Here is a 13,216-nt window from a genome sequence, read left to right as displayed (position 1 = left end):
ATTTAACCCCAAAATATTATATTAGAGATAAATTTAACTTCAAAATATAACGAAGAGTGTATTTAGTTAATTTTTTAAAATAAAAGGGTGAATTTGACCCAAGATATCACAGTTTGACTCCAAAGTATGAGTAAAATTGTATGTAGCCAATTTTTCATATTAGAGAAATACATTTGACACTTTTCCCTAAAATAAATCATTCATTCCTTACGATAATGCTCACACTTAAATAACAAACTGAATGCAAATTCAAAATATTGGGTACGCATACGTTTCTTCTCTCGGTCTTCAAGATAACTGAATTGAAATCATCAAGTGCTGATTTTTGGTCAAAGTTTACTTTATTTGGTTACTCATTTTGGCGCTTAATTTAAATAAGATAATATATACTCCTCTGTTTTTAAATTGTTGTCAATATTTTTATTTGTATTATCTTTAATTTATTTTTTTTTTCTCTATTTTAAGGTTTTTTTTTAAACACTATATTAATATCTCTCTATATTTGTGACAAATGATAAAGATGAAAATAAATAAATAATTATGACTTGATTTTATGAAATGACAAATATTAAGAAATATATGTTTTTAGTACAGACGAAATTTAGCTAGGATTGGAGAATATTTTAACGTTGCCTCTTTTAGTTTTATGTTTTAAAATAGTTAAGTGAGGCCTAGAAGTTCACTTGTCAAATAATAAGAGAGTCGTATAAATAATACTCTTTATGTGACTCATAAAATAAAATTTGTCAGCTCTCCCCCACTTCTACATGTGTAGAGCTGTCATAGGGCCCTCCATGCACTGATGCACACAAGGGAACAAACCAATACATATGACATGGTATCGCATCCCTTATCCCCAGCTATATCTGCATTATATTGGAGATCTTATCAGAATAAAATAAATAAGGACATATGCTATTTTTCTATAAGACAATTTCACACACACCCTCTCAAGGGCCACTCTTATAAGGACCACCACTAATAGTTTCACCATCCAATATTTTCTGTAACCACTACATAGATCAGTTATATTAATTCTTTTTCTCTTTCCCCATGACATTTAATTTGTACTTCTCTATAGAAGAGCTCAAGCACTTTTATATAGTCCATTTGCTAATTAATATGATGAATATGGAAGTGAAATATTCATCATATGATTTCTACAATAAAAGTTCCACGAACATGAACGATGAGGATGGGCAGCAAATCGAATATGACAAAACAAAAGTAGTTGTACATCGCAACGAAGACGAAGATAGCTATGATCACAGACGTGGTAATTCAGGTTTAGGAAATATCAGTTTTCACAACCTGTCAAAGCTCATTCTTCCTCCTTTAGGTTCCTCTGGTTATAACCATAATCAGACTCTGCACAGAGGCATGACTATCTCTCCTATGACTTCAAGATACAGGTAATAAATGAAAGAATACACACACAAACACACACATATATATAACAAATATATTTATTTATTACAATAAGATAAGTAGTATAATATATTGAAGTTGATGTATACTGGATGTTCACCCTCACATATTTGTTGGTTATTTTAATAAAAATAGTTGTCTGGTATTAGTTGTCCATTTACTAAATTAAAAAACATTAATTAGATTTTTTCTCATATTACTCTTACAATTAATTCTTTTTAAAGTGTTCACACTTATTTATAAAGTTTTCAAGAAGTTTTTTAAGGTGTGAATTAGTAAAATTACCTTCTTATTTATAATTTCTTACCGTGCGTGCAATAAAATGACCAACTAGCTAATATGGGACGAAGGGAGTAGTAATTATTCCTTTCGACAATCTTTATTTGTTTTGCATACTAAAAATAGTTGTTCAACATTTCTTGTGCAGTTTAGAAAATCAAGTAATATTTTATCATTATATTATGTGTCTATTTTGCCTTGTTACTAAATCATTACTCATTTCTCAAGAATTAGATTACTAATAATTAATAGATATTATATGGTTAAATTATCATTTTATTTATTGTTTTTTAAAGAATGTGCTAAGTCATACATAGGGGTGGGCGTTCGGTATTCAGTTCAGTATTTTCAAAGTTCGAGTTTGGTAATTCGGTAATCGATATTAGAACATAGATACCACATACTATTTATATAAACATCGGTTTGGTAGTTCGGTAATCAATAAACTAAACTTCGATTTGATACGGTGTTTGGTAATATTATATTAAAGTTGAAGATGTGCAAATATACGTTTAAACTTTAAAGAATAGATTTAATAGAAGCCCTATTAAGTATTCTTTTTGTTGCTTTTTATGAATATATTACCAAGGTCCAAGAGATTCTTTGGGTCCAAGTAGATGTCTATTTACTCTCAGATTAACCAATTTTTAGGTGATATTCATAATAAGCTTCTCCAAAGATTCATGGACACCTAATGTAATTAAATTACGGTGGTATTTTTGATGGATGATCGTATAAAGTTCTATTATCTATGCACCCAAAGTAAAAAAATTATTCAGGTCACTTAGTTCCAAGGCAATTACAGGCAAATATTTACAATAAGCGATAATTAAATATACATTAATATCAGCATATATAACTTAAATTTAGAAGAAATTTATACATGTAGGTGTTGGGAGACACTAATGGTTCTATTGGTGGCGTATTGTGCATGGGTATGTCCATTTGAGATAGCATTCATGAACTCAAATCCAAACAAGAAGCTTTACATCGCAGATAATATCGTCAATCTCTTTTTTGCGGCTGATATCATCTTGACATTCTTCATCGCCTATCCTGATCCAACCTCTCAGCTGCTTGTTCGTGATCGAAGAAAAATTGCTACAAGGTACATATTCTAATTTGAACAAGTGATAATTCTTTTTTTTATCGTCAATCAAGATGTATTAAATCATGGCGAATAGATTTGATGCTCTTCAAAGATTCGTCCTTCAAAAGGGGATCAGATGCAAAGAACCGACTTCTTTGCATACCTCTTCATTTTATTCATTTTCCACAATTTAGATTTCGAATACATTTATTCCCTTAATTATTGAGTGGGAATAATACAAACCCCCTAACCTTTCCCTCCCTCCAAAGTCATATGGAAAAAGAGTTAACTATAACACAGAGTAAAGTTTCCTTTTTTTCACATTATTAATTGGACTTCGTTGGTTTAAAAAAAATAACTACTTCGTCTTGATACAAAATTTAAGAAAATAAAAAATATTTTTGAATGTTGTGGCCTTAAATTAAAGCAGTGTCAAATATATTAAAATATTCTTTAATCTTGTGATCCTAAACATGTCACATGAAAAGTTAAAATTAAAGTGTTGTCCAAAAAGAAAAATGATCATTTTTTTTAGACGAATTAAAAATAAAAGTAATCATTCTTTTTGAAATAGAGGGAGTACTTATTATGGTCATATGTACTCACTCCGTTTTTTGCTTATCCATATTAATTTGACATTCATCTTAAAAGATATTTATTAAGAATTTATTTTACTAAATTAATCTTATTAATTATGATTTTAAAATATAAATTAAATTATTAATACATCACATAGTCATTAATCAATAAGGATAATATTTAAAGAATATGATAAAACTTCTGTTGATTTCATGAATTGAACAATCAAATTAAAATAACTATTTTGAGAGGGCAAAGTAAAATGAAACATAGGTTGTCGTTAACTTTCGAATGGGCAAATAAATATTTTTAATAAACTACTTTCTCCGTTTTAGTTGGTCCCTACTAAAATAATTGTTTCAATTTATTAAATAAAAAATTTTTGTTATATTTTTTTCTTTCTACTCTTAATATTAAGTAGCTATATAAAATAATAATAATTAAATTTAGAATTTTAAAATATTATTAATACAATTAATGTCATAAAATACATTTTAATTACAATTTTCTTAAAAGATATAATAAATCTAAATGAGTTAAGTAAAATAAAAAGTAGAAAGTATCTTTTTACAAAAGTCGAGGCCCCCCAAAAGGAAGAGATTTGGAACATATCTTTGTGCTTTTGTGCAACATCAAGTAGCCGTTTGACCATGAGTATTTTTTTATTTTAAAATTATTTCACTTTAGTGAGAAAAGTGAAAGCCACATTGTTTGATCATAAAAATTTCAAATACAATTTGAAATTGTATTTTGGAAAAGTGAAAAGGAGAAAATTTTTTTTTCACCTTTTTCACTCCTACTTCTTTCACAAAATTTTAAAAACAACTTTAATTTATATTCATGACCAAACACAACTCCAACTCCAACTTCAATTCAAATTTTATTTTCAACTCCAAAAAATTATGTTTTCATGGCCAAATGGGGTCCTAAAATAAAAAAGGGAGGAGCAAACCAACTTTTATCCACAACGATTAAAAGTATTTTAAACGATTTTTAATTAGTTTACTATTTTCTTCGTCCAATAATATTTATTTATTATTAATTTAATACATTAATTAAGAAATAATAAATAATAAGAGTAATTTTATAATATCACACTTTGAATATAATAAATTTAATGCTTTGAAAAGTATATTGAGTGACGAATAATATTTAATAATAAGGGTAAAATGAATAAAAAGTAAATTATTCATTGATTTTTAAATTGGATAAATATTATTTAACATTTATTTTTAGTACAGTGAACAAGTATTATTGAGCAGAAAGTAGGTAAAATATTTTACTCAAATTGCCAATGGATCAACCCATGCGGGCTAACCCCTTCATTTCATTTTACTTAACACTTTAACTAAAAATTATTATTTCAATTTACTTGTCCAATTTATAAAAAAAATTATATTTTTTTAATACTATTCATATCATTAAATAAATACCTGAAATATTAATAGGCAAATTTAGATTTTCGTAACATAGGGTTAAGTTTAATAAGATAAACCCTTGATAAATATTTTATTATGAAGAGTGCAATATAACAATTTTATTTTTTTTTAGAATAATTTTTCCTTAGTATACATCCCTAGAGCAATTACTTCCTCAATTCATCTTTATTTCTTCATTATATTTAAAATAAACGTTTAATAATATTTATTCAATTTAAAAAATTAATGAATAATTTACCATTTATATGTATTTTACCTTAGTATTAACTATTTTTCATAATTTTCAAAACATTATTTTTTTTTAATTCAAAGTATAATATGGTAAAATTATCCATCTTATTTATTGTTTCGGAAATTATGTGCCAAGTCAAAAATTGATAATTATTATTGGATGGAGGGAGTCACCATTAAATTGGATTGTAGCACCTTATTAGTTAGTATTATTAATAAAATGATATACTCCCTCCATTCGCTTTTACTTGTCACTAATTTTCTGATTAAATTTCTACTTTTACTTGTCATTTTTGACATATAAAGATAAAACAACTTCTTTTTCTATTTTATCCTTATTGTTAATTATTTATTCATAAAACTAATTTCAAGACATGATGAAAATCATCAATTAATAGGAGTACTATGATAAAATAGTCATGTTAACAATTATTTTCTCAATAATCAATATATATATATATATATATATATATATATATATATATATATATATATATAAGGTTAGAAATTCGTTGATGTGGCACACTCCTAAGACCACCATTCACACTTTATATTTTTGATAATTTTTTCTATTTATTATTTATTATTGTAAAAAAATAAATATGCTAATTATTATTAAAACTTAAATGTATCAAATTTACTACTCCACTTATTCATATTCTTTATTTACACTTAAAAGCCTAAGTATTTACTAATCCAAGCTTTCATTTCCTCCATAAAAAATCAATCATCATCAAGATATATATAAGGAGAATCATACATAAGTTGATGTGACACCTCCGTTCATATTTTTCTAATTTAAAATTAAATATATTTATGAGGACAAGAAAATTAATTTTATGAAAACATAAAACTTAAAAAGCCTACTTAGTGCAATTAAATGAAGACAGCGAAAGATGTAAAGAAAATAAACAGTCAACATTTAGTTGTGAACAAATCCCTCCCCTAATTTGCCCACGTTTTCAAGGCTTAATAGCAATTTTTTCATGACATTTATTTTGTCTTAAAGCTCTATTATAAGTACTTAATTTGTTTTAAAGTTCTATTGAGAGTGATAATCCATTGTCTTAAATTCATTTATTTTTTTCTCTTCATTTTTAAATTAATCATTTTGCTAAATAATAATAAAAAAGTTAATAGATTTATTATATTTGATTATCGAAAACAACCTTTTCACTTCACTTGAGGTAGTGGTATAATCTGCGTATACTCTATCCTCCCTAGACCCCACTATGTGGAAATAAATAAGAATATCCAAAGTTGTTGGCTACTTGAGAAAGCTGAATTACTATTCATGATTATTGGGTGAAAGTATAGTAGAGTATAGAGTAAAAAAGGGCAGTTCGGTGCACTAAAGTTATCGCTATTCGTGGTGTCCGGAGAAGGACCCCATCACAAGGGTGTATCGTATGCAGCCTTACCTTGCATTTCTGCCAGAGGCTGTTTTCAAAACTTGAACCCGTGACCTCCTGGTCACATAGCAGCAACTTTACCAGTTACTCCAAGGCTCCCCTTCATAGTAGAGTATAGAGTATGTTATATATTTCTAGAGTTCTCACATTTTACTGTTAATAGTTACATGTTTTATTTTTTTAGAAGAAACAACATATGGATGGATTAATGCTCATTTAGGATTTTTTTTTTTTCCTTACATTAGTTTAGAAATTTCGTTTGAAGCTTTTTACTATGTCTAAAATACAGTGAATAAATTTTAATTTCTACATCGATATTCAATATTTCATAATAATACTTTTCGAAGCTACAGATTGCACGCTAAGTTGTTTTCCTTCCTCCGTTTTTTCCCATTATTCTGAGTTCACTTTTTATTTCATATTTCAATTATTAACTACTCTTAAAGTTCTCTTATTCTGCTTTTTTTGATCTTCAATTTTTTTGGTTTATAGAAAACTATTATACCTACAGCAATTATAGCGAAGTAGTATCATTGATGTATATTTTACTTTAATTTTGATCTTCAAATGAAGCACACATCCTTTTTAAATTAACATATTTTCTTTTGTTAAGAATCTTATTTATTTATATTACTTGGATTACTATTCCTTGCACAATTTTCTTAGAGTAGATGGTGACTAGGTGAAAGTATAGTAGTATAGTATGCTATATATTTATGGGGTTTTAATATTTCAATGTTAATAATTAAACTAGTGATAATGGTCGCGCTTTGTGCGGTTAGAAATAACATTAGTAAATTTATATTAATAATATATATTGTCGCAAATTATTATAAAGAAAATTATTTGTTTTTATCTTATACCTGTGATAATTAGTTGTATATAGTTAATTAAATTACAAATTCTTCCTTATATTTATGTATTTTGTTGGATAATAGAATTTTTATTTCTCTAATTTTTTGTTTATATATTTAAATGAAATAAAGATGAGATAAGAATTTAAAAAAATTATGGTCAATGAATACAAATTTAAAGAAAAAATTTTAGTTATTGTTTTGTACTTTGTAATTAGTTATGTCAACTATTATTTCATAATTATGTTTTAGTGTTAGTTCTAGTTATTCATAGTTTAAAGAATTTGATATAATAAAAATTAGCATTGCTTCGAGTTTGAAAGTTCTATCCCAGCAAGAAAGATTGCAAATTCTATTTCACTCAGAAAGGGACTCTAAATAACAAATATTGTTATCCTTCAACCTTTCATTGTTGATTGTTGCTCACGTAAAAAGGACTTCCCTCCCCACGCTTATTTGAGAAGTTTAGAAAAGTTAGATAACGTTAAAAAAATACTTTAAAAATTGTGCAATATATTTAGAAGAAAACATAACAATGCCATTAGCATCTATCTACTTCTCTTTCATCCTCTTCCATATTTACAAAGTTGGGTCTATGTGTTTTATACACCATGTTCATGAAACTAATGAAACAAACAACAGTAAATTTTTATAAAAACAAAACGTTCTATGTGACATGAAATGATGTCAAAACTAATGAAGTCTCCCCTTTTAATGAAATGATATCTAACTTCATGTACATCAATCCTTTTGATAAGATGATGATAATACACTTAGAAATTAAGGATATAAAATAAAATAAAAAGAAAGAAAGTAAACAAAAGAGAAAAAAAGAAACAACACACAATGAAATCCCCAAATTATATGAAGATATACTAAAATATAAATAGGCAGGACAAATGAATTGTGCACTTAATTATGAGAGATTAATTATATTTTAAAAAAAACTATCTAGGCATACTATATAAATGAGTATTGACACTATGTGGATGAAACAATGATATAATTAGACTTTATTGCATATAGTAGATAACTATTTTAGATTATATTTAATTAGTCTTTAGACACGTACATTGTACGTGTGTTTCACGTAGTAAATTTTTATAGATTCATAAAAATGATTAAAATTTTATAAAAATATGTGTGCAATGAGAAATGCAATGCAACAACTATAAATAAATATTTATAAGTATGATAAAAAACACCAAATAAAGGGTGCATTTGAATGTTTAAAATTAATTCATAATTTTAACCAACAAATGTAAATTATAAACTTTATTTAGTTATTAGCAAACCTTCAATAAAGTCAAAAACGATTAATTTAAGCCTAAATGAAAATATAGATTTACCGCAATTAAAAATTTATAAAAACTTAAATTAAAGAAGTTTAATGAAAAAAAATAAAAGAAAATAACATAAAAGGAACCAAAAAAGATAAAGGGGTTGAGCAGTTAAGAGACTTAGCACACATTGAACTTGTATTGAAAAATTGAAAGAGTAAACAAACCTTTTCATGGTAAATAACAATTGTTTCATGATAATTGATATTTATATTAATTATATTCTAAAACTTTATGGCTTTAAATGTAAAAGAAATAAATGTACCAAAAAATATAACCACTTTTGTAGAAGCCTAAAGGCACATATGACCATTTGAATAGATTAACATTTATAATTTTTCATTTAAATTTATATTAGTTTCAGTAAATACTTTGTAACGCCCCGAGATCCCATCCTGAGACATCACATGGTGCTTATGGACTCGAAGGACCACAAGCTAATCCTTTTCTGATATCTGTATCTGTACACTGCATAATATCTGAAATAAATGTGGAAACTTGCCATAAGGTTCAACACATCCATACATACTTAAAACTGAAAACTAAATACTAATACATCCTTTTGAAAAATCGCTAAACTGTCTGAACAATGGAGTTGATGGGACGGGTCCCCAACTAACTCCGTCAACTGAAAATAAATAAAATCTGAAAAAATAATAGTAAACTGAGATTCATCCTCGAAAGAAAAGGACTCACTGCTACTGTTGCTGACGGGGACTGAACTGCTGAGGATAATCTGGATCCTGTGCCTCTGAACCTATGGTGTCAAATAAAACACCATAGCGCAAATGCGTCAATACAAGAATGTACAAAGCATGTAGACGTGGTAGGCTAATGCAAGGGCTCATACATGCACAATATCTAAACTGAATAATCATGAAAAATGCCGCATGAGAACACATACATAAATACACAGAGCATGAACACAATCATCGCAACTCTAGATACTGAAACTCGCATAACACTTTACTGCAGACTGAACTCACTATTGACACTGAGATACTGAATCACTGACTCCTCTGATACTGATAACTGAGGATCTGGATATGCTTACATCAAGGACTGTACTCTGAGCTTACTGCTTTCGACTGACAGAATTAGAGATCAACTTTGCTAACAGATTATTCTGGAAGTGATTATCAATGATAATAAGTATGATTATCTCTGAATCTGACGACAAGAATATTCAATAGAAATCTGATACTGTGATCAAGCCTGTTTGGCGGCATTCTCTGAATATGATATCAGTCAACTGTATATGTGACCAAGCCTATCTGTCAGGATGGTCCATGAATCAATAAAACTATTTAAGTTCCTCATAAAGATAGATGACTGTATTTGAAAGTCCTGATTTCTGAAGATTGATTCTAAAACTAAGATTGAATCTGAAACTGAAACTGTGGGAAGTAGTTACTTAACCGACATGCCCCAACCTACCACAGGTGGGGTCCAACCTCTACCCCCAGTTGGGAGGGTGCCAATACCGTGCCACGGGTAAAGACATTATCTTTATGTGCATTATCTTTATGTGACCCTAATCTATCAAGTGCTCAAACGAAAACGGTGGTGGCCTCATCTAACAGGTCAAGCCACCTCATCTACCCTCATCTAACAGGTATGATATCTCTCATCTACCCTCAATTAGTAGGTATGATGTCTCAACCTATGCTAGCTACGTAGTTCTGGAGCACAAAAATTGTATTTAAGAATCACACCCTCTACTAGTAGGTGAGTTCCCATCCTTGAGCTCGCTCGGTGCTAGTTTCTACTCCCAACTGAAAGACTCTGATTGAATTCTTAACTGAGCACAACTGAACTGAATCTGATACTGATCATGTTTCTCAAAAGATCTAACTGAGTTACGGTGAGATTACTTAGTTCCGTATCTGACGAAAAAGACATCGAATCATAGTATCTGACTAACGATACAGAGCTTGAATAGATTACTCAAATCACTTCTGAGATTAGAATTGAATCACTTGAATACTATTAGTTCTGAGCTGATTACAGGACTAAGGCTAGATTACTAGCGATACAGAGATTTTTGATATTACTGAGCTTTCTTAAGTTCCGTAATTATCTGAGCATACAGAGTTCTATAGTTCACTGAGTTCTGACAATCATGGCTCAACTGGAATTATCGAGAAACTGACACGGGCTCTAGACAACAACTCTATTTTTGGGTATAAATACCCCCAGGACTTGATAGCATAAAAGTAAGCATCATCATTCATTCATCATCACAAACATTCATGCATCATCACAATCATTCAAGCATTTTCACAAGTAATTCAGGAATCATGCCATATGTTCATTTCCACAATCATTAAACATCACCTCAAGTATTTAAGGATCTCAAACATCTATTTATCATCACAGTCGCCAAGGAGTCACGTTAAGCATCTCGAAATCATAATCATATAATAACGTAGGGGAAGCATGCTACTAGATTGTACTCCCTTCAGCAAGGTTTTACCTTAGCTATTTCATACCTATATCGATCTTGACATGTGTTTGGATATCCCATGGCTTGGGGAGACTTCATACTATCACGTCATAACTTACTTGCTAACCACTTGGCATGTATTAAAAGCTTAACATATATTAAGAGCACATAATTGGGAGAATTTACAACCATCATATCTCGACTTGTTCACTAGGGTCTTTCAACAACCACTAGACATGACCGATTTTACACCTACTTGGGAATTTCATGCTACCTTGGCACATTTCACTCACTAAGGCATTTTATCAAACACTAGGCATGCATGGACTAGCTTACAATTTGGGATTTCCTATTCAACATACTATAGTGGCCCTTATGATTCACCTAAGCTCTTTATCAAACCTATGGGAACGGTCTTCACTTATTCAATCATTTCTACACCCAAAAGTCATGAACAAATCACATGGAAAAACAACTTCAAAAGGGTCTATTACAAACATCACATGAATTCCGCATATTAGGGTCAAGGCTCATAAATTTTGTAGGCAAACATAAATCAAAACTCAACAACACATTAAACATCCATTTCAACTCATACAAATCATTAACAACTCATAAACATAAAAATCTTTTAGTTTTTAAAATGGTTCTTGAGCTTCTTGAATGAAAGGGACCCAAGAATCAATATCTACATACCTTAACCTTTGAAATTGGATGAACTTTAGTTATTGAAACTTTATCCACACTTGAAATAAATAAATTCTTGAAGCCCACACTATGAGGAACTTGATTCTTGAAGAAACCTTGAAGAATTTATGGATAAATTTTGGAAGATTAGGGTTCTTGAAGGAAACCCTAGATATTCTTGAGAGAATTGGAAAAGAAAATGATTGAATTAGGGTTTGAATGAGGGTTCATCATATTTATAGAGGCTCAAAAAGGTGAAAAATGACCAAAATACCCTTGCAAAAATGCCCTTGAATTGCTGGAAAAATATACTTGACGCCATCCATGACAGGCCGTCACGAATGGTCGTCACAAAAGGGGTCCAAATTCTTGAGTTTCTGCCCAGGGCTGATGATGTTGTCAAAAATGTTATCAGAATGTGACGACGTCATCAAAAAGGTCATCAGAAATGTGATAGCCCGTCAGAAACGTTGTCACTATTTTTCGGCTTGACATGCTGGAATAAAATGGGGATAACTCTTTGCTCCGATATCGAATTTAGGCGAAATTGGTATCGTTGGAAAGATAATTCAAAGATATTTCATTTGATATATAGCAAGCCATACAGTTCTTCATATACAATGAGTTATGGTCGATTGAAGTTGACCCAAATTTTTACGGTCACTAAAACTTGAACGATAGGAAGGCTTTCAACTCGACCATGAGTTAGGGGACCTTTATGATCTTAATTCATGATCAAATAGATTTCCACATGATTCAAAGTATTTCATACTTGGGAGGATATTTCTAAAACATTTTGACTCGGATTTTCGCTTTACCAAATACGCTTTAAGGCTCAGACTGAAAGAGGATTTTGCGAGGCATTACATACTTTATTTAATATTTAGTCTAATATGATATGATTACTGTCTATATTTAATTAGTATTTTATAATATTTTAATTTAATGTAGGAGTAAAATAAAAATCCAACTTTTCACTTTTCACTTACATCATCCATTGACAATAAAAGCAAAGAAAACACCATTCTAAATTCAACAATTGAGAAAGAGACGTAATAAATATAATAGAAAAAAATGTAAATAAATGAAAAAAATAAAGAAATCCTAGCTTTGAAGAGTGTCATCTCACCTTCCACTTTCTCTTTAATTGAGCAATGAATGTGAACAAAAATTTATTGATCATTAAAGAATTATTCTTTTTGACTTTTTTTCACTATTTTTCTTCTTTTCATTATCCACTCTAATTCTCTTGATTTTTTATTTTTATTTTTAATTTAAAACTTAATTTTTACATTTAAAATTTCTAATCGAACATTTTTTCTCTTAAAGGTCAAAAAACAAATCTGCCATGTTGTGAGACTTTTGTCAGGTCATTTTGACAATTGGTTCTTTATACAAATGAATTCTTTTGGCCAAAATAAAATAAAATAA

General features: G+C 29.0%; 1 protein-coding gene across 1 annotated transcript in view; it reads left to right on the top strand.

The window, feature by feature from the left end:
- The first annotated feature begins 909 nt into the window (after positions 1 to 909).
- The window catches only part of LOC107850869 (potassium channel AKT2/3), a 24,600-nt gene continuing 12,293 nt past the window's right edge, over positions 910 to 13,216 (top strand). The window contains exons 1-2 of the mRNA XM_016695668.2: positions 910 to 1,412; positions 2,597 to 2,815. Coding sequence (XP_016551154.1) covers positions 1,054 to 1,412; positions 2,597 to 2,815 — 578 coding nt within the window. The 5' untranslated portion in view covers positions 910 to 1,053. The remainder of the gene's footprint in view (positions 1,413 to 2,596; positions 2,816 to 13,216) is intronic.

The sequence above is a fragment of the Capsicum annuum genome, chromosome 12, assembly GCF_002878395.1.
Source record: "Capsicum annuum cultivar UCD-10X-F1 chromosome 12, UCD10Xv1.1, whole genome shotgun sequence".
NCBI lineage: Eukaryota > Viridiplantae > Streptophyta > Magnoliopsida > Solanales > Solanaceae > Capsicum > Capsicum annuum.
The sequence above is the reverse complement of the archived record's forward strand: the minus strand, read 5'-3'. Positions and strand labels throughout refer to the sequence as shown.